The sequence below is a fragment of the Oncorhynchus mykiss genome, chromosome 15, assembly GCF_013265735.2.
Source record: "Oncorhynchus mykiss isolate Arlee chromosome 15, USDA_OmykA_1.1, whole genome shotgun sequence".
Taxonomy (NCBI): Eukaryota; Metazoa; Chordata; class Actinopteri; order Salmoniformes; family Salmonidae; genus Oncorhynchus; species Oncorhynchus mykiss.
Genome location: NC_048579.1, coordinates 20,729,006 through 20,755,762, shown reverse-complemented (window position 1 = coordinate 20,755,762; position 26,757 = coordinate 20,729,006). Strand labels below are relative to the sequence as shown.

Below are 26,757 nucleotides of genomic sequence, written 5' to 3'. Positions count from 1 at the left end.
CCCGTCTGGGGGCTTGACCAACAGACAGGGCACCTCTCTCGGACATGGCCAGTCACTGTTGTTGACCTCACAGCTGCTGGAGAATGGGGAGTCTGGCTGGAGACCTGACCATTTCTCTCTGTTCTGGGTGTAGTCCAGACGCTTCATGTCTGTTCCTTGGCCCAGACCAAATCCCAGCCAGTCCCACCCAGCTGTAAAACTAGCCCAGGTCGGAATAAGGAGGCAGAGCGGCCTGAGTGGGAGACATCTGTTCGAGGCTTGTCGTTGCAGAGGAAAGGCTTAATGTGAAAAGTGGTTCACTTTACTGGACTGCAAAGCCTCCTCTATCTCTCGCTCTATCGCTTTCTCTCCCCCCTCAGAGCAGTGAGAGTGAAAAGGTTGAGATGGTGAGTCAGCAAGGTTTAAGAAACCCTGATAAATCTCCAGCAGTTCTCCTCTGTTACCCAAAATACTGGCTTGGTAAAAAGAATACCCAAGATAAGAACAGAATGGTTGCTTAAGTCCTCCTAACTCTTTACTTGGCCTATTTCCCTCTTCTTCTTGTTCTGTTATAAATAGCCTAGTTCATTAAAGTCCAAATGTATTAATTAACTTGGCACAGCCGTCCTGTGCAATTTAACTTTTTGTGGCAGAATGTCTTAGAGAAAAGATTGTTGAACAACAATGACTATCTTCTCTCTGTAGGTACATGGACACCTTTCAACCCAGTGACAGTCCGATCAATCATATGTGAGTATTTGTCCCTCTTTGACCCATGACACACAAACAAACTTGCACAATGACAAGCCTATATTGTTCTGACCTGGTGTACTACCATTGTTTTATACGTTATCCCCATAGCAACCCTTTTCATTAACGTGACACATTTCAACCCGTCTCCCCAGTTAAGTGGAAGCATGCAGCTATTGGTAAAAGGGGGAATAAGGAGCATTTCTTTCTAACAAACAGGAGGTGTTTTTTTATTTCTTAAGGCATCTATCTATAACCATCCACTGACTATTGATTGGCTTACACACTTACCCTTTCACTAGCTGGAATCTGCTTTAGTCCAAGTGTAGCTGAATATGAATAGAAAAATATACTAAGAAGATACAACTAGTTTTATATTTAGTGCTATTATTTTGAATCTCAATAATCCACCATTGCTTCCCACTCTGACTGTACTGTACACAGTAAATCAGTTGTATTCAAATGGCCATCCAGCCGACCAGCCCTGGGCCTTCCATGCGATGAAGCACTTTGTTAGGATGTAATTGGATTAAACCGCAGGGGAAAGTTCAAACGGGCAAGATTTCTTTAACTCTGTGTCATAACAGATGCTATGGTAGTCCTTAGTCCAGTGTGTTGACGTTATGCCTTCTAGCATTGAACTACACTTCCCAGCTGTCCCTTCTTCTTAGGTGGTGTTTCTCAGGGGTCTATTCAGTGTAGTAACATTTCAGAATTTTGAGGAGAGAAATATAATGAATAAAGTTTACATGGTGCCTGATTCTATAAGACTAAGACAGAATAAAACATACATATTCTACAAAATGCATTTCTATCTGAACATTGTTTTGTAACATTGCACCCTTCTGAACAGACCTCTAGCTCTCACTCATATCTTCTCTATTGACTTCCGTCTTACAGCCATGTTTGACAGGGAGAACAAAGGAGGGGTGAACTTCAACGAGTTTGCCGGAGTGTGGAAGTACATCACGGACTGGCAGAACATCTTCCGCACCTACGACAGAGACAACTCGGGCTTCATCGACAAGAACGAGCTTAAGCAGGCACTGACTGGATTCGGTGAGCAAAGTATGCCTTCTTTATTTGACCATACTGGTGGCGGGCCAACCGCTATACCAGTTACATTCATTTCTGTGGTTCACAAGGTCAGATCCGATATTCTAATGCCTTTCTGTAAGATCAAGTAAGGTCAACATGCATGAGCCTGGATAAAGATATGTGCCAAAATAGTTGTGTAGATGCATGACAATATTAATTGTTCGCCTCGCATGCATGTTGTTGTTTTCTACCCTTATTGAAATGTAGTAGTTCTTAGTCCTGTATGTGAAGTAAGCAGGTGAAAGCCCTATGCATGTTACAAATTGGTTAAGGGTTGTTGAACAGATGTGTTTCTGTGATGTTGACTATTCTCTGTCCTCCTCAGGGTATCGCCTCTCTGACCAGTTCTACAATACTCTCATAGAGAAGTTTGACAGGCAGAGGAAGGGACAAGTGGCCTTTGATGACTTCATCCAGTGTTGTATCGTTCTACAGGTAACCGTCCTACTGGGCTTCCTGTGCACATAGCACTGGTTATGTAGCCTACATTGTTTTGTCAAAATATTGTGTGTACAGTATATACAGCCCATGTTGAAATTGGACTTTGTGTTGGCTCAGTATGGTATTTTGGGCTGGTTTCTCAGACACAGATTAAGCCTAGTCCTTGACTAAACTCTTTCAATGTAGAATCTCAATTGAGAATGCTTTTTAGTCCTGGACTAGGCTTAATGTGTGACTGGGAAAGAGGCCATTGATGTTTATTTACCAAAATGGCATCTGTACTGGCTAGTATGTCTAAGTCAAGATCTACTGTAAAATGTTCTTTGTCACTTTCAGAGGTTGACCGACGTGTTCAGGAGGTACGACACAGACCAAGACGGCTGGATCCAGGTTTCTTATGAACAGTATCTATCCATGGTTTTCAACGTTGTATAGTAGATCCAACAGCACAACTGGACACAACTGTGCCAAAGCCAAATCCTTCCCACATCCACGTGTCTTCCTTGATCAAGATGACTGGGACTCTGGGATAGGATATAAAGACATTATGTTCTGTCTGTCATTGTTCATAATGTTTGTTTAATGTCTGAATCTTATCTTAATAATGAATATCTGTGTTTAAGGTAAACCTGCATTGTACATATCATTTAGGACAAATAACCGCATGCTTCTGGGGGACTTTTGCCAATGTTCAAAGCATACACTCTTAATCTCAGATCTATTTTGCTGAAGTCATGTTTACAAATACTGTGAAAGCAGGTTATGGTTGGGCACAAAGCCTGCTTTTAGATTCACTGACATGCCAGCTAATGCCATATTTGTAAAGACATATTTTTAACCAGCAAATCTATAAAAAAGTTAGCCTGTTATTATTTTAGGTAGAAGAAGAGTACGCTTTTGTATCGTTTATTTTTTTGTGTGCATGATGCCTTAAACTGTATAAATGCAAGAGGAACCTCCTTTTATTAAAAAAGAAACCTGAAAAAAAGTTGTGAGCTCTGAATTTAATGTGTGGTGGAAAGACCTAATAGTTTGCTGTAGACAGACACAATAGTATAAATTGTTACTGTATACAATTATTGACTGAAGATGGATAAATAGAATTGTCATGATTTGATGATAAGATAATCCTTTTCTGGGAAGAGGTAGACTTAGTCAAGAGGCACTGTACTTCTAACTAACAACTATTCATCTGTGCTTAGGAACTTTCTTTTCTACAGAAAATGTACCTCTGTGCGGGAATGTGCAACTGCAGTGCAAGAAATGGCTCAACTTTGCCCTCTCCTGTCTGCACTTGTGTTTAACACCCCTGCATGCTCCAATCATGTGCAGAACCTTACTTACAGCTTGCCTTGTTTCTGGGGGGGAACTTGCAAGGTGCTGCACATTATTAGTAAACATTGGAACGTTTGTTGATGGGTAGACATTTTTATTTGATTTTGTTTGTAGGTGTGCATAAGGGACATTCACTTTTGAAATAGGGCTACTTTAGTTCCTGTAAGCTTCAGAAGTTTCTATTTGTGCTTGTCAATCACAACTATGACTCTCCGAGCGTGTCAGAGTACGACACGTGCTTTGTTAGCTAGAAATCTGAGCTGGCGAGCTGCTACTGCCCTAGTCCGGTTACTTGGAAAAAAGTATTCTGAGAAAAATAGCCCTTACAGCACTACAGCCGGAAAGGAATCAGAGAAAGGTAGTACGTCGAAGAACACAGTTGTCATATGCAATGGCATATCTCTGGCAGCCGAGGGCAGCAAATACTTGCTTTCAGACCAGACCATGGACATGCGGCAGAGTGGAATGTGGAGCCTAGTATATTCATAAAATATTTGAGACATATATTTCTCAAAACATGCGCCATTATGTATCACTTTGTTACAAAACAGGCATTTAGGATATGTGGATATAATTTGTGTGGAGTTCTGCACACTCAATTTACTGTCCTTGACTTCCAAGGACTTCCAATTGGAATATGAAATTGTAGTCAATATTGAATCAAGTCACACTATTTCATATACTATATTATATGGAATTGTGTTTTGGCTCTCACACTGTTTACTTTGTATGATTGTAGGATGGGTGGGGTGATGTTGGATCTCTCATCTCTTTTGTTGAAGTTATTTTGGATGCAACTACCTTGATTTCGGTCCCTTTTTCTTACCGTAAATATGTCAAGTCAACTGTACGCTCTCTGCCACAGAGCTTCATCCTCAGCCATGATCTATTCCAGTCCCAGCTTTGGGGACATTTCTTTCTAAGTGCTGCGGTCTCACTTCTCTTCTCTCCCATTGTTGTGCAGTCGCCGGGCGGACTGTGGTGAAGGAGAGGAGGGGGTCAGTGGTCACCGTGGCGATCAACCGGCCCGAGGTGCGGAACGCGGTGAACCAGGAGACGGCTGGACGGCTGCTGGACGAGCTCACGGCCTTCGACAGCGACCCCGCCCTGACCGTAGCAGTGCTGCATGGCAACGGTTAGACATACACCTTGCACACTACAGACAGGAGCTCAGCAAAGCCTCTGATGGCAGGTCAGCAGTAGCCTGGTCCCAGATCTGTTTGTGCTTTTGCCTAGTCCATTGTCAAGTCAAACGTGTTTTGAATGATAATTCCAGAAAGAGTTGGCAAGAGAGCAGAAACTGACTGGCATCTAGGCTAGGTCAGCAGGTTAATGTAGCAGTTGCTCATGGTCACATGATGAGGTAGCCCCGCCTGGGACTTCAAAATCTGTCAGAGGGAATTTCTTCTTGGACCAATAGTTAAGATGTTGGTTTCTTCTGCAGTAGACCTCGGTTCAGATCCCGCCCATGACATTAGCACATAGAGACAAGCAAAGAGGGTCTCTATGACAACACCAGAGACATGGCTGATGATGATATATTGCAGTAGTAGGCAACTAGATTCAGCCACAAGCCGATTTTTGTCGTAGCGGATGGTCGGGGCTGGAACATAATTATAATAATGTGTACACTGCAAGTTGACCACAACTAAGCACGAAAATAGATTATTTTTTAAATACAATCATTTTATACATTGAGACACGATCACATACAGTACCTTCAGAACGTTTTCATGTCCCTTGACTTTTTCTACATTTTGTTGTTTTACAGCCTGAATTTAAAATGGATTAAATTGAGATTTTGTGACACTGGCCTAAACACAATACCCCATAACTTCAAAGTGGAATTATGTTTTTTTCCATTTTTATGCATATGAATTAAAAATGAAAAGCTGAAATGTCTTGAGTTAATAAGTATTCAGTCCCTTTGTTATGGCAATCCCTAAATAAGTTAATGAGTAAATATTTGCTTAACAAGTCACTATGTTGCATGGACTCACTCTGTGTGCAATAATAGTGTTTAACATGATTTTTGAATGTCTACCTCATCTCTATACCCCACACATACCATTATCTGTAAGGTCCCTCAGTCGAACAGTGGATTTCAAACACAGATTCAACCACAAAGACCAGGGAGGTTTTCCAATGCCTCACAAAGAACGGCACCTATTGGTAGATGGGTAAAAATACAAATAAAAAGCAGACATTGAATATCCCTTTGAGCATGGTGAAGTTATTAAATACACTTTGGATGGTGTATCAATACACCCAGTCACTACAAATATACAGGCATCCTTACTAACTCTGTTGCCGGAGAGGAAGGAAACCACTCAGGGATGTCACCATGAGGCCAATTAAAACAGTTACAGGGTTTAATTGATGTAATAGGAGAAAACTGAGGATGGATCAACAACATTGTAGTTACTCCACAATACTAACCTAAATGACAGAGTGAAAAGAAGGAAGCCTGTACAGAATACAAATATTCCAAAACATGCATCCGGTTTGCAATAAGGCACTAAAGTAAAACTGTTGTGTTGGATGGGGGCAAGTACAACACAACACATCACTGAGTACAACTTCATATTTTCAAGCATGTCATCATCATCATGACTGTCATCATGTTATGGGTATGCTTGCCATGCTTGCCATTGACAATCACTAGGGAGTTTTGTAGGATAAACATTTATGGAATAGAGCTAAGCACAGGCAAAATCCTAGCGGAAAACCTGGTTAAGTCTTTAGACAAATTCACCTTTTAGCAGAACAAAGACCTAAAAGACCAGGACAAATATACACTGGACTTGCTTACCAAGACGGCAAACAATGTTCTTGAGTGGCCTAGTTACAATTTTGATTTAAATCTGCTTGAAAATCTATAGCAAGACTGAAAAATGGCTGTCTAAAATAATGTGCAAATATTGTACAATCCAGGTGTGCAAAGCTCTTAGAGACTAATCCAGAAAGAATCACATCTGTAATCGCTGCTAAAGGTGATTCTAACATGTATTGACTCAGGGGTGTGAATAGTTATGTAAATTGGATTTATGTATTTCATTTACAATACATTTGTAAACCTTTTTAAAAACATGTTTTTTATTATGGGGTATTGTGTGTCATTTGTGTGAGAAAAAAAGAATCCATGTTGAATTCAGGCTGTAAACAAAATGTGGAATAAGTCTGCAGAAAGTATGCTTTCTGAAGGCACTTTTCTATTTTAATTTTGGGAATACTTCAGAACAGATTTCCTAAATTTAACACATTTTAGCTGAATTTCTGGTGATTTTAGTGTTTTTTGACCCAAAATGAATATTCTTTTTTTATTAAAAAAACACCTGATGTATTTTCTTTCCACGGCTCACTAACAGTTACACGTACAAACATGACATCCCACTCTCCCCCAGACATACAGAACAGTAGACAGCAAACTCATAGAGATGCAATTACACCCCTTTTATTGGATGGAAACGGTATATTTTGTATGTCTTTGACAACAGAATGCTAATAAGGACATTTACATTCAGGCTATTATGATATTTACAGTGCCTTCGATAAAAACATTTCTAAAAACATGTTTTCACTTTGTTATTATGGGATATTGTGTGTAGATGGGTAAAAAAGAATCATCCATTTTGAATTCTGGCTGTAACACATCAAAATGTGGAATAAGTCAAGGGGTATGAATACTTTCTGAAGGCACTGTATATATCTTATTCCTACATAGCAAGGTGTTCATAATAACCCCTTAAGAACATGACTTCCTTATCATTTCGGCAGAATATAATTATGTGGGCGGGCTCCCAATAACACACTATAAACAGTCACCAATTATTTAGATATCCTTAATTACACATGTAGAACAATGCTGCCCAATCAGCTGGGGTGAGAGATCAAACTCACTTTGAATCATTTCGCCGGCTAACTGCAGGCGCTAGAAGCCATGAGTGGGAATCACATCCTCCACTCCTCCTCCTCATCCCCCGCTCACACTGCCTAATTAGCCCTGATTTAACAGCATCCAGGAGATGGGCTCACAGGGGTCCTGAGAGCCAGCCATGACGGCCGCCGCAGTGTCTGTATTAACATATGTATGCTCACAGCTTCTAGGGCCCTGCTCTGTGTCAACCAGGGAGCGAGAATTATACACACTTAATACCTCTCCAAAAGATAATCTCACCCCATCCAAATGAACTCCCACAATGGAAATTATTTTTTCAACCAGGATCAATTCTCCTCTCTTAGAGTGTAGCGTCGGCAGAGAGGCTTTATGTTAATGCTTAAACACCTCAAAGCTGTAACCCAGAAATGACGGCTGCTAAATGCTGGTCACTTCGGCGCTGAACTGAAAATAGTGTGTCGGTAATTGCCTTGTGTTATTTGGCTTAACTTTGACCAACGTAATGGACGAATCTGGCAGAGTGCACTTGGATTCCTGTGCTGGCCATCGTTGTTAATTGGAGTGTAAATCCAGTTTGTAGGTTGAAATGTGGTACTGCCCTGGTAAATACTAATCTCTTTACTTGTGGAGGTGACAGCTAGACATGTCCAGTCTGGAATACTAACAGTGCAGCCATAAGGAAGCTATTTGGTCCAAATTAGTCCAAAACATGATAATTTTCATCGCCATTTTGGGAGAATTGTTTCAGTACTTTTCACTAAATTATGAGTAATTACCTCTGTTATAAATTTTGTTATAAATCTGTTGGCACATATTTTGAGTTTTTTGGAATCGTATTTCTCTGTTTTTATAGTAAGGGGGATGGGGGAATCTGTAGGTTTGCTAACTGCTGAAATAGCTGCAAAGGTCACTGTTGTAGCACCTTTCAATGAGGCCATTTTATCCCCATTGTAGAGAACATACGATAAAGTGTTGTCGCGTGAGGCCAAATCCAAACTTGAGATGTGGGTATGTTACTTCAACTTTTCCATTAATATCAATAATAAAATACTTTTAAAGTGCTTTTCCCCAAAGAGTTGTGTGCACTGCACAATTTGCATATTGGTTGTAGCTTGTTTCTCTGATTCTAAACTCACCATGAAGTCACAATATGCTCTCATCAGTTTTAAAAACAGAAAATTATATCATAATATCTCCTGATATAGTCCTTTTACAATATGTCTTCGTACAGATTCAATCAAATCCAGAAAGCACCGGCATATAATTACACAGACACAGCCTTTTAAAGAACACTCCTCCTCAGATCCACTGCTGCTGTAATCAAGCCAGTCTCAGTGGAGGGGTGTTGTAGCACATTTCTCATCCTCAGTCTCATTACAGTTAGAAACAGAGCGGTCACACCGTTTTACAGCCCTCCGCCTCAGCGCCTGTGACTTAGTGTTTGTAGGCCTCCTGGGTAATGTTGTAATTACCACATGAATCCAATGGAAGGGGCTTTGGTCAGGGTGCGTTATTCTACCATTAATGAGAGCATTGTGCAGTAAAGAGAGACTGAGCCCAAGCCAAGAGCAGAAAACCATTTGTGTGCCAGCCAGCCATATTTCCTCATTCATTTCTAAATTGCAGCCCTGCCTCTCTTCTTCAAGTTGTTGTGTTTTTTTTCATCCTCGTCATTTTCCCTTCCTCTTCAGTTGCCAGCTGCCATACTTTGTAATTTTGTGGTCTCTTCCAGGAGGGAATTTCTGTGCTGGTTACGATCTGAAAGAGCTGGCCCATCACACTGCCTCCCTCAAATTGGAGCAAGATGTCACCAAAGGTCCTGCTCCTATGGTGCGCGCATCTGCAAAAACCTTCCTTGACTTTGCATCACCCTCACACGCGATCAGTGTGCACAGAACCGTTGATGACTGATAACACACAACCTAACTTTCAATGTATCTGTTTGTCATTATTGACCCCTCTTTATAAATAGTTCAGTTGTGGTATGTCTTTCATACAGTGCATTCAGAAAGTATTCTTACCCCTTGACTTATTCCACATTTTGTTGTGTTCCAGCCTGAATTCAAATTTTATTAAATTTCTCCCATTCTTCCTTCCAGATTTTCTCAAGCTCTGTTAAGTTAGATGGGGAGCAGCGGTGAACAGCAATCTTCAAGTCTTTCCACAGATTTTCAGTGGTATTCAAGTCTGGGCCACGCAATGACTTTCACATTCTTGTTCTGAAGCCATTCAAATTTTGCTTTGGCTGTATGTTTGGGATCATTGTCATGTTGGAACGTAAATCTTTGCCCCTCAGTCTGTTGTTTGCACTCTGAAGCAGTTTCTCATCAAGGATTTGCCTGTATTTGGCTCCATTCATTGTTCCCTCTATCCTTACCAGTCTCCCAGTTCCTGCCGCTGAAAAGCATCCCCATAGCATGATGCTGCCACCACCATGCTTCGCAGTAGGGATGGTGTTAGACAAGTTATGAGCTGTACCTGGTTTTCTATAGACATAGCGCTTTGCAACATTTTTGTCTCATCAGACTACATCATCTTTTGCCTTATGCTCTCAGAGTCTTTCACGTGCGTTCTTACCAACTCCAAGCGTGCTGTCTTGTGCCTTTTTCTCAGGAGTGGTTTCCACCTGGCCACTCTCCCATAAAGCCCAGATTAGTGAAGTGCTGTAGAGATGGTTGTCCTTCTGGCAAGTTCTTCCATCTCAGCCAAGGAACTCTATAGCTCAGAGTGGGCATTGGGTTCTTGGTCACCTCTCCCTGACCAATGTCCTTCTTGCCCAGTTTCTCAGTTTGGTCGAACGACCAGCTCTAGGCAGAGACTGGGTAGTTCCATATTTTTTCAATTTTGCAATGATGGTGACAACTCGGCTCTTGGGAACTTTCAACACTCTAGAAAATGTTTTATACCCTTCCCCAGATATGTCTCATCACAATTATATCTTGGAGATCTACAGACAGGTCCTTGGACTTCATGATATAGTTTATGCTCTGACATGCACTGTCAACTATGGGACCTTATATATACAGGTGTGTTTCTTTCTAAATTGTGTCCAAGCAATTGAATTGGCCACAGGTGGACTCCATTTTGAATTTGGGCTGTAACACAACAAAATGTGGAATAAGTCAAGGGGTATGAATACTTTCTGAAGGCACTGTATATAATCTGTTATCTCTATTGCCAGTCTTTCAAGCTTGTGTATTCTTGTATTCTTGTAAAGACCGAGGTCCTTCCTTGTTGTGGGAGTATGTTTGTGCAGGAAGTCTAGTTGCAGCCTTGTTTAGGGAGTGTATTCTTTTCATGCCTCGCTCAGGGTGTGTGTGTCATGTTGTGTGCTTCCCAGGGTCCCTCCCGACTGGTGTTGTCCAAGCCGTTGATAGCAGCGGTCAGTGGCTACGCAGTGGCTGGAGGGCTGGAGCTGGCTCTGTTGGCTGACCTGAGAGTGGTGGAGGAGAGCGCTGTCATGGGGGTGTTCTGTCGCAGATTTGGTATGTGTATCCCACCTACGAGATGACCCCTAGCCACCTCCCTGAGCCTGGTCCACCCCCCCCCACAAGTGTGTGTGTATGCCATGTACTTGTGTGAGGTTGCAGCCCGTAGCCCACCAGTGGAAGTCAAAATTGTTACAAAGTGCCTGATTCATTTTCCTTTCAACAGCAACATAGAATTTCAAGCCATTATCACTTTAGCTTTCTCCTGTTTGGGTTTCAGTAACTGCGATAGCAGCAATGACCATGGCCTTTGAAAGCATTGCATGTACAGACACCAGTACTGTACATGCTGCACTCTCTGATAACCAGAAGGAGAGGAAATGAATGTAGCGTGTAGTAGCATCTCCCATCTCGATACCAGTCTGCCTCCGGGGTTAAAAATATGACCTCTGTGTTTATAAATAGGACCGGCCGTACTATAATTTACTGGCAGCGGGTAGATCCTGGGTCTCTTTCTCTAAATGGGGCTTATCATTTTGGCTCTGTAATTAAACAGCATCCTGGCAGTGCCCTTGCCTGACTTGCGACCAGAGCTAGGGCCAGAGCCAGTGCCACCGTTCAGACTGTCTTGTGGCAGGGGCATGGCCACCATGTCTCGTCTTCTTCACATCACATCATACTGACGCCGCTAAGTGCATGACATTAGGGGTAAATCGTAATAGTCTATTGGCTTCCTCAATCCTCAAATTGTCTCCTTTCCTTGATACGTACCGAATTGAGCTGGTGAAAGGGGAATGACTAATCGCTCACTTTAGATCTCCTTAAGCAGCCCAGAGTGGAGCATGTGTGCTCTGTGAGGTTTTGACACTGTTGGCGGCAGAGGCACATTTCCTCTCAGCTGCTTATGTTCAGCCACCACACCATCTCAGCTATGCCTCATTCCACAAACCCCTGGGTTGTTTGTCAACACTTTCCCCAGTCGTTTCCCCAGCTTAGTTTGGCCACTGTGGCTCGTTCTATAATTGGATGTGAGTTTAGCAGTGTAATTGTTATTTTGACCATACCCAGTTATCAGCTGTGGACGTTGTGTTCCTCCACTCTGTAGTTAGCCTGGAGTGTATAGCAGTAAGGCTCTACTCATCAAAAGTAACTCTACTCCTCTGTAGTCTATCTCTCTGGTAGGCTTGTTGCATCTCTTTAGTTTAATGGGAGAATTCTGTTAGCGTTTTTGGTGGAGAAACACTTGGACATCAGCCCAAGGGATCCCCTGTGGTTTGAATGAATAACCCTATGTCATAATAATCTATGTCATGTGGCCCAATGGAAGACACAAGTGAGTGACAGCTTCCTGTCACATGATTCATTGGAGCCCCGTCTCGTGTGGAAAAACGAGGAAGGCCAAAACGAGGGATCATAGGATAGCCCACATGTTTAGAGCACAGCCCGGTCCAAAGCTGACATCATGTTGGCCAATTCAAACAACTATCCGATGACTTGTTATTGATGACATGGGGATACCATTCAAAAGCTCTGCTACGTGAAGCTGCATGGCTGAATACTTCCCCTCTAAGCAGTGCATGGGCACAGGAGTGGACAGTTAGTCTAACCTCTACAGGGAGTCCTTAGCAGAACCTGAATTTCGAACCTCCTGGCTGTCCTTGGCCTTGGCTCCGGGACGTTCCGGCTGCGCTAAAATATCCAATTAGTGAGATGGATGGGGTGGTGGGGTGAGATACAGCTGCCAGAGACTGTGTGTGATACTGGACTGGACCTGACCCCAAGCCTGCAGAGAGACTAGAAAGACCACACCCTAATCTTAAGACTAGAGGATCTGGCTAGTGGCTAGAAAGGCACCTGCAGCACTGTGCGTCTCTGTGGTTTACTGGATGTGAGTTAAACTCTAGTTCTCAGAATGTCCTGTGCGTTCTTCAGAGCCCATGGGGAGGCCTTCATCAAACAATGAACTCGCAGACACCAAAAAACGTCCAAATATTTCTTTGATGTGCTGAACAAAAAGGGAATCCTGTGACAGTGTATTAAGCCCAAAATATTTCTCCAAGATGGAGTGTCGGAGTGTTTCAAAGTGAACCTTCGTTAAAGGTTCACGTTCTCATCTCTGTATCCGTTCCGTACGGATTTGGCTGGAAATCTTTAATCCGCATCAAACTTAATCACATTAACCCTCATGAGAGTCCATTGTGGACAGCTTTGCTTTGAAGTGGTGCAGATGCCTGTATCTCCAGCACAGCTCAGTTCAAACTAAAAAACATCAGTCGTCTGCCCAAACTGTTTCACAGAGTTCAACACTTCACTGTTGTACTGGCAGTCTTACTGTACCTATAGATGTGGTGTTTGAACCAAGAGGAAGCAAATGAATGAGAGTGAGGCTAGGGCTGTTGTGGTGACTGTATTACCGCCACACCGGCAGCCATGAGTCATGACCGCAGGAAAATTCCATGTGACCGTCACGTTAATCTCCTCTTACCCAACTTGCTAACAACCTTCAGGTCTTAATGGTCTGGTACTCAGGGCTCTATTGTCCCTCTAATCACTCTGACATCAATGCATTTGAAAATCAAATCAAAACTCTTATCATCAAAACAGTATTGTGCTTTTTAAACTCACCTCACTGATGATACATTTGAAGAAAGAAGTTTAACAACAGGTTGAAACTGAGTGTAAAACATGGTTGTTGTGGATGTTGTTTCAATAAGGCAACAAAATGGACAGCGCTTTTTAAGGTGATGATTCATTCAAAACACCAATACCCACATTAGAGCTTCTCATGAGCCCCCCCCCCCCCCCCCCCCCCCAAAAAAAAAAAACGGAATTAAAAAGTCAGAAAAACTAAAGTGATTTAAGTTGTTTTTGCTACATAATTGGTCTAGCCTATACTTCAAAATTAAACAAATTTGATTTATTGCCTTTGAGTGTGGACTGTATTATTATTCATACAGGATGGACTGGTTACCTTATGCTATGCTCCAAGATGTATATCCATGAGTCTGGGAGAGAATGTATAGCCCTAGGCAATGCTGTTGGTTCATTGATTGTGCAGGGCGGCTTACAGAGTTGGCCTACAATTATAGTGCATTTGTTTTTGAATTGCCTAGGAATAGGCCTTTTTTTCTTCAGAATTAATTGGTTGACACATTACCTTTAGCTATACAGCATCTCACCCCTGTGCGTTTCCATCTCCTACTCTCTCTATTCCTTTCTAGAGCGCGCAGGGGGGCTGTCAACAGTTTAGTAAAATATGTTTTGTTGCGAAATCATGTTACTATTGATGTTCCAAATCAAGCACTGGGTAGCTGCAGGGTTTGGGCGTAATATTACCTGTCGCGCAGCTAGAGCATGCTTCTCAAACATGGAGTGAAAGTGTTCTTATATGTATATATCAGCTGCTCAAATTAAGCACATGCTCCACTATAAAACCTATGCCTATCCGGCATCATTGAAAAACGGTCCGGCGGGAAAGCGAGCGGCCGGATGACATGTCTTTTTTCCCTTGTTCCTGCCCATTTGATAATGGGCCATTCTAAATCTAAACAAATTTTACTAGTAAAGACCAGATTCAATTGAGAATAGTCTGATGGGTGAAAATATGATCACTTGACGAGAGAACAGCTGTGCAGCCTGAGGCAAGGAACAAGCTTATTTTTTTTTGCTACTTTCTCAAATCATCAATAGATAATGTTTTGATTTCAAAGACATTCTAACGTTTGTATCATTCACATCTAAAGTTGCCAAATAACTATACATCTGTTTCAAATGATCACGTTTTCCACTCAACATAGCCATTTCAAATATCAGCTAAGTTAAATTATATTCGTATTACTATAAAATCATATACGTAAGGGATAATCATCGAGGGGCTGCGTTCAATGTAAAATAATGAACGACTCGGAAGGTGTGTTCCACGATGTGCAAGCGGAGTTGAACTGACCTTCCACTGTTTTCCAGAGAACGCATTGAGCCCCGAGTTGATTATCCCTTTTATACCATGGCTATAATTTAACACATTTTCAGCTAGAAATGTGTTCAACATCCACTGAAGTAGCTAGCAAGTTTACTAGATACAGTGCCTTGCGAAAGTATTCGGCCCCCTTGAACTTTGCGACCTTTTGCCACATTTCAGGCTTCAAACATAAAGATATAAAACTGTATTTTTTTGTGAAGAATCAACAACAAGTGGGACACAATCATGAAGTGGAACGACATTTATTGGATATTTCAAACTTTTTTAACAAATCAAAAACAGAAAAATTGGGCGTGCAAAATTATTCAGCCCCCTTAAGTTAATACTTTGTAGCGCCACCTTTTGCTGCGATTACAGCTGTAAGTCGCTTGGGGTATGTCTCTATCAGTTTTGCACATCGAGAGACTGACATTTTTTCCCATTCCTCCTTGCAAAACAGCTCGAGCTCAGTGAGGTTGGATGGAGAGCATTAAGTGAACAGCAGTTTTCAGTTCTTTCCACAGATTCTCGATTGGATTCAGGTCTGGACTTTGACTTGGCCATTCTAACACCTGGATATGTTTATTTTTGAACCATTCCATTGTAGATTTTGCTTTATGTTCTGGATCATTGTCTTGTTGGAAGACAAATCTCCGTCCTAGTCTCAGGTCTTTTGCAGACTCCATCAGGTTTTCTTCCAGAATGGTCCTGTATTTGGCTCCATCCATCTTCCCATCAATTTTAACCATCTTCCCTGTCCCTGCTGAAGAAAAGCAGGCCCAAACCATGATGCTGCCACCACCATGTTTGACAGTGGGGATGGTGTGTTCAGCTGTGTTGCTTTTACGCCAAACATAACGTTTTGCATTGTTGCCAAAAAGTTCAATTTTGGTTTCATCTGACCAGAGCACCTTCTTCCAGGCTTCTTCCACCTGTCTCCCAGGTGGCTTGTGGCAAACTTTAAACAACACTTTTTATGGATATCTTTAAGAAATGGCTTTCTTCTTGCCACTCTTCCATAAAGGCCAGATTTGTGCAATATACGACTGATTGTTGTCCTATGGACAGAGTCTCCCACCTCAGCTGTAGATCTCTGCAGTTCATCCAGAGTGATCATGGGCCTCTTGGCTGCATCTCTGATCAGTCTTCTCCTTGTATGAGCTGAAAGTTTAGAGGGACGGCCAGGTCTTGGTAGATTTGCAGTGGTCTGATACTCCTTCCATTTCAATATTATTGCTTGCACAGTGCTCCTTGGGATGTTTAAAGCTTGGGAAATCTTTTTGTATCCAAATCCGGCTTTAAACTTCTTCACAACAGTATCTCGGACATGCCTGGTGTGTTCCTTGTTCTTCATGATGCTCTCTGCGCTTTTAACGGACCTCTGAGACTATCACAGTGCAGGTGCATTTATACGGAGACTTGATTACACAGGTGGATTGTATTTATCATCATTAGTCATTTAGGTCAACATTGGATCATTCAGAGATCCTCACTGAATTTCTGGAGAGAATTTGCTGCATTGAAAGTAAAGGGGCTGAATAATTTTGCACGCCCAATTTTTCAGTTTTTGATTTGCTAAAAAAGTTTGAAATGTCCAATAAATGTCGTTCCACTTCATGATTGTGTCCCACTTGTTGTTGATTCTTCACAAAAAAATACAGTTTTATATCTTTATGTTTGAAGCCTGAAATGTGGCAAAAGGTCGCAAAGTTCAAGGGGGCCGAATACTTTCGCAAGGCACTGTAGCTACAGTAGTTGCCGTGGTAATCAAACAAACAGACTTGCTCGTTTAGCTAACCAAACCATCAGTCCTAGCTTGCCATTATGAAAATCGAATTCAACAATGCCAATAATGTTTTCAATTCTACTTTTTCTTTCAAAAGCAGCTCAAACATAGAACATGTAAGAATGAACTATAGCCATTGAATTCTACCGTGCAGATATACATAATGCCCTTCAAGCCAATCAGAAACAAGTATTCAACAATGCCATAATATAATATAATGGCACAGGACTTATAAGCAGTCTTTTGCAATAACCAGCTGACAAAATGTCATGACAGCCACAGCCCTAAGTGAGGCCATTGTTGCAACCAGCATACATAGACATGATTATTGGAATGTGAATGGTTAACCATCATCTCCCCAGCATAGCAGCGTTTTAGAAAAAAAACATTGGATAAAAAAGTGGTAAAAGGCATATCCTCCTGCACTACCCCTGCAATGCAGAGGATAAGGCTGACAGTCAGGAAGAGAACCACCTATATCTATTATTGGACAATGGGTTCTGCTGACACACGCAAAAAAAAATGTTAAAACTGGTATGACTCTAGATGGATTTATCTGCTTTGAATAGATGAGGAATTAAAGGAAGTTCTGGTATATCCACAAAATGGCCTTTCTCATTCTCAGATCCCCCCCCCCCCCCCCCCCCCCAGACAATTTCAAGGGGCCGTTGCCCAACACACTGGATTCCATTCATAGGGAACAAAGGATAGGCTGGTGTGTTAATGCAAACAGGACTAGTTTGAGACAGACAGGGTTTGAGGCGGCTGCTGGATAAGAGAGGACCCTTCCGAGGGCTGATAGCACGGTGCCAACAGCACTAAAGATTATCTGGCCCAACCTGGCTCCTCTCTCTCCAATCTGGCCTGTTAGTTCTGGACACGGACTGAAGAGGCTCTCTGCGCCACAATCTAATCTAGCCTCCGGCCCTGAGAGAAACTAGGGGGTTGTGGTGTGTGTGTGTTTGCGAGGGGGAGAGGGACTCATCAGTATGTGGGGTGGAATTGCTCAAACTGGCCATCCTGTTTGAGAAAATGTAACAAATGGACTTAAAGTCTGTAATGCGATGTTATTGTTGTGATGCCTTTGTAAAAAAAATTTAAAAAAATGTTTTTTAAATAATGGAATTGAAGTCAGATTTCTTCACCTTGGGCTATTGGCAGCACACTCTTTCATAGGAATTTTCAACGGAATCGACCTGACCGGTAGAGACAGGGAAATATGTATTTGCTGACAAAGAGCTCCCTCCCTAAGAACCTGTCTTGTGTCAGGTTGCCATATGTGCTGAGTTTTTGACCCGAGGCCTCTCGATTGGTTGCAGATGTATTAACACTGGTATTCAATGTATTCAAATGTGATTTATTTGAAGGACTCCGAGAATGTAGCGAGGAGTATGAATGAATAGAATTAGTGTTTCCACAACTCTCCCCTGGGGAACTCCCACCGAAAACCCAGAAAGATGAGTTCAGGTTATGAAAATATGTTGGACTCATATGCTCTTAATAATGGGTGGTCAAGCAGAATCTCTGACTGACAGGACTTGAGGACACAAGCTCCCTGTGCTTCGGAGGCCAGTAAAACTCTACCTCCATCTGCCTCACGGCCACAAGGGCTTCCGCAAATATCCAACTATCAGAATTCTCTGGCTGGTGGACATGGTCACTTTAATTTAGCTACTCTGGATCATTAATTGGACTCGTACTGTCATATCTTGATTTCTTGTTTTGATTTTTGATTATTTGTTTATTAGTATTGTATTTGCAAGACATTCTACTGCACTGTTGGAGCTTGTAACGTCAGCATTTTACTGCACCTGATATAACACCTACAAATATGTGTACGCTACCAATAAACTTAGATTTCATTTGTATATGAAATATGATATTTTAGGAGCCACTCAGTGTTGGTGGAAAAACATTCATTTTTAAGTCATACATTGGTGCAACCAGGAGTGTGTGTAGTGGAGGGTAAAAGCATGACAACACTGTTTATGCAGCTTTTTAATTTTGCACGAGCGTTTACCCACCTTTTGCAGAAAATGCATTAAAAGTATAAGGAGCATTGCTTTACTCACCACGAACGGCGGTCAGCGTTTACTCCCATATATATTTTTAACACTACATCACTGGGTGGAACGCATGAGTGATAAACTCCCTCACAGTCTACCTACCCACTTATAAGCGTATGTGTATGTCTGTGTGCAACAGTAAGACTAGAATAGTCAACCACTCTGTAAAGTCCTGCAGCCCTCCTTAGAATGTCACTCATGGATGATTCCCTTGTCTCCTTAGGCGTCCCCTTGATTGATGGGGGTACAGTCCGGCTCCCCCGTCTCATTGGTCTCTCCCGGGCTATGGACTTGATTCTGACTGGAAGACCCATTGGGGCACAGGAGGCCTTAGCCTTCGGATTGGCTAACAGAGTGGTACCGGATGGCCAAGGTAAGAAATATGCCCTCTCTTGAGGTTTTGTTGGTAATATTCCTCTCCTCACTCTGAACAAGTATTTTTTTAACTGCATTTTGAAGTTTTGTTACAGTGTAAAAAGTATTTAGTCAGTCACCAATTGTGCAAGTTCTCCCACTTAGAAAGATGAGAGAGGCCTGTAATTGTAGGTACACTTCAACTATGACAGACAAAATGAGAAAACAAAATCCAGAAAATCACATTGTAGTATTTTTTATGAATTTTATTTGCAAATTATGGTGGAAAATAAGTATTTGGTCAATAACAAAAGTTTATCTCAATACTTTGTTATATACCCTTTGTTGACAATGACAGAGGTCAAACGTTTTCTGTAAGTCTTCACAAGGTTTTCACACACTGTTGCTGGTATTTTGGCCCATTCCTCCATGCAGATCTCCTCTAGAGCAGTGATGTTTTGGGGCTGTTGCTGGGCAACACGGACTTTCAACTTCCTCCAAAGATTTTCTATGGGGTTGAGATCTGGAGACTGGCTAGGCCACTCCAGGACCTTGAAATGCTTCTTACGAAGCCACTCCTTCGTTGCCCGGGCGGTGTGTTTGGGATCATTGTCATGCTGAAAGACCCAGCCACGTTTCATCTTCAATGCCCTTGCTGATGGAAGGAGGTTTTCACTCAAAATCTCACGATACATGGCCCCATTCATTCTTTCCTTTACACGGATCAGTAGTCATGGTCCCTTTGAGAAAAACAGCCCCAAAGCATGATGTTTCCACCCCCATGCTTCACAGTAGGTATGGTGTTCTTTGGATGCAACTCAGCATTCTTTGTCCTCCAAACACGACGAGTTGAATTTTTACCAAAAAGTTATATTTTGGTTTCATCTGACCATATGACATTCTCCCAATCTTCTTCTGGATCATCCAAATGCTCTCTAGCAAACTTCAGATGGGCCTGGACATGTACTGGCTTAAGCAGGGGGACACGTCTGGCACTGCAGGATTTGAGTCCCTGGCGGGTAGTGTGTTACTGATGGTAGGCTTTGTTACTTTGGTCCCAGCTCTCTGCAGGTCATTCACTAGGTCCCCCCATGTGGTTCTGGGATTTTTGCTCACCGTTCTTGTGATCATTTTGACCACACGGGGTGAGATCTTGAGTGGAGCCCCAGATCGAGGGAGATTATCAGTGGTCTTGTATGTCTTCCATTTCCTAATAATTGCTCCCACAGTTGATTTCTTCAAACCAAGCTGCTTACCTATTGCAGATTCAGTCTTCCCAGCCTGGTGCAGGTCTACAATTTTGTTTCTGGTGTCCTTTGACAGCTCTTTGGTCTTGGCCAGTGGAGTTTGGAGTGTGACTGTTTGAGGTTGTGGACAGGTGTCTTTTATACTGATAACAAGTTCAAACAGGTGCCATTAATACAGGTAACGACAGGACAAAGAAGAAGTTACAGGTCTGTGAGAGCCAGAAATCTTGCTTGTTTGTAGGTGACCAAATACTTATTTTGCACCATAATTTGCAAATAAATTCATTAAAAATCCTACAATGTGATTTTCTGGATTTTCTTTTCTCATTTTGTCTGTCATAGTTGAAGTGTACCTATGATGAAAATTACAGGCCTCTCTCATCTTTTTAAGTGGGAGAACTTGCACAATTGGTGGCTGACTAAATACTTTTTTGCCCCACTGTATCTGTTCCAATGTAATGGCTGTGGTAGATTAGACAGATTTATGTAAGCTATTTTACTCAAGAGTTATCAAATTTGTATGCCATTTCATTGGTTGGAATAAACCTTACGAATAACTTCATCAAATTTATGAGCAATGATAGTTGAATTGGACTATGTATAATTTCCAAAATGGCATTTTTGCTATGAATGTGTGAACTCCAACTCCTTCATCCCTATGAAAAGCCTTTTCATGTGCTTTCCTGGTTAAAATTCCTCAAAAAACATTAGAAGATTAAGTTAAGTCTTTTCGGAAGTCATTCCCACAGCCAAGTCCGACTAATTGGACTCTGAGGCTGATCACTTTGGTTAGAGATAGCTCAAAGAGAGAGGGGGCACTTGGGCATCACTCACATCAGCCCTTTGCTTCCATAGGAGATGTGGATGTCATCCAGTGCTTTCATGTGGCCCAGGGAACAAAGTGGCTTGGCTCAAGCACAGAGAGGCAGGAAGTGCAGGAGGAAGGGAGGATGCACCAGCAGTAGCTGTAACTGAATAGCTGCCAAGTTTCCTATGCTAATGTATTTATTGAAACTAACTACAGAGGGTATATATCCTGTGTGTTTGTGTATAACACTCGCTTGGTGGTGTGTATGAGTACGCTTGGTGGTGTGAATGTTTAGAATGGTGCCAGAGGGGATGGCTGACATTTTACATGCTCCTAACCAACTTATTTTAACTTATTTTGTACATAATGTTGCTGCTACCGTCTCTTATGACCGAAAATAACTTCTGGACATCAGAACAGCAATTACTCACCTCGAACTGGATCTTTTTCCTTTAACGAGTCCGGCGCAAAGGATATACTGCTTTCTCGGGAACAGGGCCAAATCCCCATCATTTGAGTGATAAAAGACGGAGAAAAGGGTGCGGAGGTCGGGCTGCCTTCTGAGAATTCGTAGGTGAGTGGGTAAACCTCCACTGCCATCCGTTCTATTGGGCAATGTGCAATCATTGGAAAATAAAATTGATGACCTACAATTAAGATTATCCTACCAACGGGACATTAAAAACTGTAAATTGTTTCACTCGTCGTGTTTCACTCGTCGTTCACTCGTTGTTTCACTCGTCGTGGCTGAACGACGACGCGGATAATATAGAGCTGGTGGGATTTTTCAATGCACTGGCAGGACAGAGAATCTACGTCTGGTAAGACGAGCAGTGGGGGTGTGTCTATTTGTCAATAACAGCTGGTGTGCGATGTCTAATATTAAAGAAGTCTCGAGATATTGCTCGCCTTAGGTAGAGTACCTTATGATGAGCTGTAGACCACACTATCTACCTAGAGAGTTCTCATCTATATTATTTGTAGCTGTCTATTTACCACCACAAACTGATGCGGGTACTAAGACTGCACACTCCACACCAACTGTATAAGGCCACAAGCAAACAAGAAAACGCTCTCCCAGAAGCGGCGCTCCTAGTGGCCGGGGACTTTAACACAGGCAAACTTAATTAAATCCGTTTTACCTCATTTCTACCAGCATGTCACATGTGCAACCAGAGGGGAAAAAACTCTAGACCACCTATACTCCACACAGTTTGGAACTAGGTAGTGAGTGTTGCAATCGAGGACAGACAAAAAGCTTTTTAAAGCTTCAGCACTCCCGTTCTGTGAGCTTGTGTGGCCTACCACTTCGCGGCTGAGCCGTTGTTGCACCAAGAAGTTTCCACTTCACAATAACAGCACTCCCAGTTGACCAGGACAGCTCTAGCAGGGCAGAAATTTGATTTGGAAAGGTGGCATCCTATGACGGTGGCACGTTAAGTCACTGAGCTCTTCAGCAAGGCCATTCTACTGCCAATGTTTGTCTATGGAGATTGCTCTCCTAGTGGCCGGTGACTAATGCAGGCAAACTGAAATCCATTTCTCCTAATTTCTACCAGCATGTCACATGTGCAACCAGAGGAAAAAAGAACTCTAGACCACCTTTACTCCACACACAGAGATGCATACAAAGCTCTCCCCCGCCCTCCATTTGGCAAATCTGACTATAATTCTGTCCTCCTGATTCCTGCTTACAAACAAAAACTAAAGCAGGAAGTACCAGTGACTCGCTCAATACGGAAGAGGTCAGATGACGCGGATGCTACGCTACAGGACTGTTTTGCTAGCACAGACTGGAATATGTTCTGGAAATCATCCAATGGCATTGAGGAGTATACCACCTCATTGGCTTCATCAATAGATGCATCAACAACGCCGTCCCCACGGTGACTACGTACATATCCTAACCAGATGCCATGGAGTACCGGCAACATCTGCACTGAGCTAAAGGCTAGAGCTGCCACTTTCAAGGAGGGGGACACTAATCCGGACGCTTATAAGAAATCCCGCTATGCCCTCAGACGAACCATCAAACAAGCAAAGCTTCAATACAGGATTAAGACTGAATCCTACTACACCGGCTCTGACTCTCCTCGGATGTGGCAGGGCTTGAAAACTATTACGGACTACAAAGGGAAACCCAGAAGCGCCCAGTGACGCGAGCCTACCAAATGAGCTAAATGCCTTTCATGCTCACTTCGAGGCACGTAACACTTAAGGCTCACATAAACAACATCCTCCCTTATACCCTAGACCCACTCCAATTTGCATACCGCCCCAACAGATCCACAGATGATGCGATCTCAATCGCACTCCACACTGCCCTTTCCCACCTGGACAAAAGGAACACCTATGTGAGAATGCTGTTCATTGACTACAGTGTAGCGTTCAACACCATAGTGCCCACAAAGCTCATCACTAACCTAAGGACCCTGGGACTAAACACCCCCCTCTGGAACTGGATCCTGGACTTCCTGACGGGCCACCCCCAGGTGGTAAGGGTAGGCAACAACACGTCTGCCACACTGATCGTAAACACTGGGCCCCCTCAGGGGTGTGTACTTAGTCAATCAATCAATCAATCAAATTTATTTTATATAGCCCTTCGTACATCAGCTGATATCTCAAAGTGCTGTACAGAAACCCAGCCTAAAACCCCAAACAGCAAGCAATGCAGGTGTAGAAGCACGGTGGCTAGGAAAAAACTCCCTAGAAAGGCCAAAACCTAGGAAGAAACCTAGAGAGGAACCAGGCTATGTGGGGTGGCCAGTCCTCTTCTGGCTGTGCCGGGTGGAGATTATAACAAAACATGGTCAAGATGTTCAAATGTTCATAAATGACCAGCATGGTCGAATAATAATAAGGCAGAATAGTTGAAACTGGAGCAGCAGCACAGTCAGGTGGACTGGGGACAGCAAGGAGTCATCATGTCAGGTATTCCTGGGGCATGGTCCTAGGGCTCAGGTCCTCCGAGAGAGAGAAAGAAAGAGAGAATTAGAGAGAGCATATGTGGGATGGCCAGTCCTCTTCTGGCTGTGCCGTGTGGAGATTATAACAGAACATGGCCAAGATGTTCAAATGTTCATAAATGATCAGCATGGTCGAATAATAATAAGGCAGAACAGTTGAAACTGGAGCAGCAGCACAGCCAGGTGGACTGGGGACAGCAAGGAGTCATCATGTCAGGTAGTCCTGGGGCATGGTCCTAGGGCTCAGGTCCTCCGAGAGAGAGAAAGAGAGAAGGAGAGAATTAGAGAACGCACACTTAGATTCACACAGGACACCGAATAGGACAGGAGAAGTACTCCAGATATAACAAACTGACCCTAGCCCCCCGACACATAAACTACTGCAGCATAAATACTGGAGGCTGAGACAGGAGGGGTCAGGAGACACTGTGGCCCCATCCGAGGACACCCCCGGACAGGGCCAAACAGGAAGGATATAACCCCACCCACTTTGCCAAAGCACAGCCCCCACACCACTAGAGGGATATCTTCAACCACCAACTTACCATCCTGAGACAAGGCTGAGTATAGCCCACAAAGACCTCGCACAACTTAAGGGGGGGGGGGGGGGAGTCCCCTCCTGTACTCCCTGTTCACCCACGACTGCGTGGTCAAACACGACTCCAACACCATCATTAAGTTTGCTGACGACACAACAGTGTTATCACCCACAACGATGAGACAGCCTATGGGGAGGAGGTCAGAGACCTGGCAGTGTGGTGCCAGGACAACAACCTCTCCCTCAATGTGAGCAAGACAAAGGAGCTGATTGTAGACTACTGGAAAAGGCGGGCTGAACAGGCCCCCATTAACATCGATGGGGCTGTAGTGGAGCGGGTCGAGAGTTTCAAGTTCCTTGTTGTCCACATCACCAACGAACTATCATGGTCCAAACACACCAAGACAGTTGTGAAGAGGGCACGACAACACCTTTCCCCCACAGGAGACTGAACAGATTTGGCATGGGTCCCCAGATCCTTAAAATGTTATACAGCTGCACCATCGAGAGCATCCTGCCTGACTTGTTGCATTACTGCCTGCTATGGAAAATGCTTGGCATCTGACAGTAAGGCGCGACAGGAGCTAATGCGGACGGCCCAGTACATCACTGGGGCCAATCCTCCCGTCATCCAGGACCTATATACCAGGCGGTGTCAGAGTAAAGCCTCCAAAAATTTCAGAGACTCCAGTCACCCAAGTCATAGACTGTTTTCTCTGCTACCGCACGGCTAGCGGTACCAGAGCACCAAGTCTAGGACTAAAAGGGTCCTTAACAGCTTCTACCCCTTCTACCTGCTAGTCGAACATCTCATTATTATGGGTTATAAGACTGCTGAACAATTAATCAAATGGCCACCGGACTATTTACATTGACCCCCCCCCCCCCCATTTGTTTTGTACACTGCTGCTACTCGCTATTTGTTATTATTATTAACCTGTAACCCCGCACATTGAATCGGTACCGGTACCCCCTGTATAAAGTGTTGGGGCGGCAGGGTAGCCTAGTGGTTAGAGCGTTGGACTAGTAACCGGAAGGTTGCAAGTTCAAACCCCTGAGCTGACAAGGTTCTGCCCCTGAACAGGCAGAAGCGCCACTCATCCAGACTGAGTCTGTCGCCGTTCCTAGGCCGTCATTGAAAATAAGAATTTGTTCTTAACTGACTTGCCTAGTTAAATAAAATAAAATAAATAAAGGTAATAAAGCCTCATTATTGTTATTATTTTTTACTTCATTTTATTTGTGAAATATTCTCTTAACTCTTTCTTGAACTGCACTGTTGGTTAAGGGCTTTTATGTAAGCATTTCTCTGTAAGGTGTTGTATTCGGCGCATGTGACAAATAAAGTTTGATTTTGATTAGTGTACAGTTGGTGGTGTGTAATGAATGTACGCTTGGTGGTGTGTATGTGTGTACATGTATGTGCTTATTTGCCTCCGCATGAGTCTGTTTCTTTACAATGCTCACTTACATATCTTGTGTGTGTGTTTTTGCGTGTGTGTGTCTCAGCTCTGCAGGCAGCTCTGGAGCTAGCTGAGCAGATCAGCACCTTCCCCCAGCAGTGCATGCGTGCAGACCGCTCCTCTGCCCTCTACAGTGTCTATGATGCCCCCTCCTTCAGCTTGGCCTTGCAGTACGAAATGGACCATGGAGCGCCAATCATCCAGACTGAGTCTGTCGCCGGGGCAACCACGTTCAGCTCAGGGACAGGAAGAGGCGGGAAATTCTCCTCAAAGCGCTAGTAACACTTTATTTAGGTATGCTTATTTTTTTTATTTCACCTTTATTTAACCAGGTAGGCTAGTTGAGAATAAGTTCTCATTTGCAACTGCAACCTGTCCAAGATAAAGCATAGCAGTTTGACATATACAACAACACAGAGTTCGGTTGAAGAGCATGCATTTAGTTTTACTTGCATTTAAGAGCAGTTGGAGGCTACGGAAGGAGAGTTGTAAACATGACTACATAGTGTATGACTATGTACACTACATGACCAAACGTATGTGGACACCTGCTCGTCGAACATCTCATTCTAAAATTATGGGCATTAATATGGAGTTGGTCCCCCCTTTGCTGCTATAACAGCCTCCACTCTTTTGGGA

At 43.1% G+C, this 26,757-nt stretch overlaps 3 protein-coding genes across 7 annotated transcripts in view; 2 read left to right on the top strand and 1 right to left on the bottom strand.

Annotated features, from left to right (window-relative positions):
* Positions 1-3,256, top strand: part of pdcd6 (programmed cell death 6) — an 8,341-nt gene extending 5,085 nt beyond the window's left edge. The window contains exons 3-6 of one of the 2 annotated variants that reach the window (XM_021562208.2): positions 685-729; positions 1,630-1,797; positions 2,153-2,262; positions 2,605-3,256. In XM_021562208.2, the coding sequence (XP_021417883.1) occupies positions 685-729; positions 1,630-1,797; positions 2,153-2,262; positions 2,605-2,703 (422 nt within the window). In that variant the 3' untranslated portion in view covers positions 2,704-3,256. 2 annotated transcript variants of the gene reach the window in all.
* The window catches only part of rec8b (REC8 meiotic recombination protein b), a 24,122-nt gene extending 19,543 nt beyond the window's left edge, over positions 1-4,579 (bottom strand). For all 3 annotated transcript variants that reach the window (XR_005036060.1, XM_021562658.2, XM_021562660.2), the window contains exon 1: positions 4,430-4,579. Coding sequence is in view for 2 of the 3 variants with exons in the window: in XM_021562658.2 (XP_021418333.2) it covers positions 4,430-4,557 (128 nt within the window). In the remaining variant the exon portion in view is untranslated. The remainder of the gene's footprint in view (positions 1-4,429) is intronic.
* zgc:101569 (enoyl-CoA hydratase) lies at positions 3,638-26,757 on the top strand. 2 transcript variants are annotated; one of them, XM_021562661.2, is made up of 6 exons: positions 3,638-3,961; positions 4,568-4,738; positions 9,234-9,331; positions 10,842-10,986; positions 18,963-19,112; positions 26,165-26,757. In XM_021562661.2, the coding sequence occupies exons 1-6, from the start codon at positions 3,808-3,810 to the stop codon at positions 26,395-26,397; spliced, it is 951 nt and encodes a 316-aa protein (XP_021418336.1). In that variant the 5' UTR covers positions 3,638-3,807; the 3' UTR covers positions 26,398-26,757. The 2 variants fall into 2 exon arrangements, with proteins under 2 accessions (XP_021418336.1, XP_036799932.1); XM_036944037.1 differs by lacking the exon at positions 26,165-26,757 and adding an exon at positions 21,196-21,562.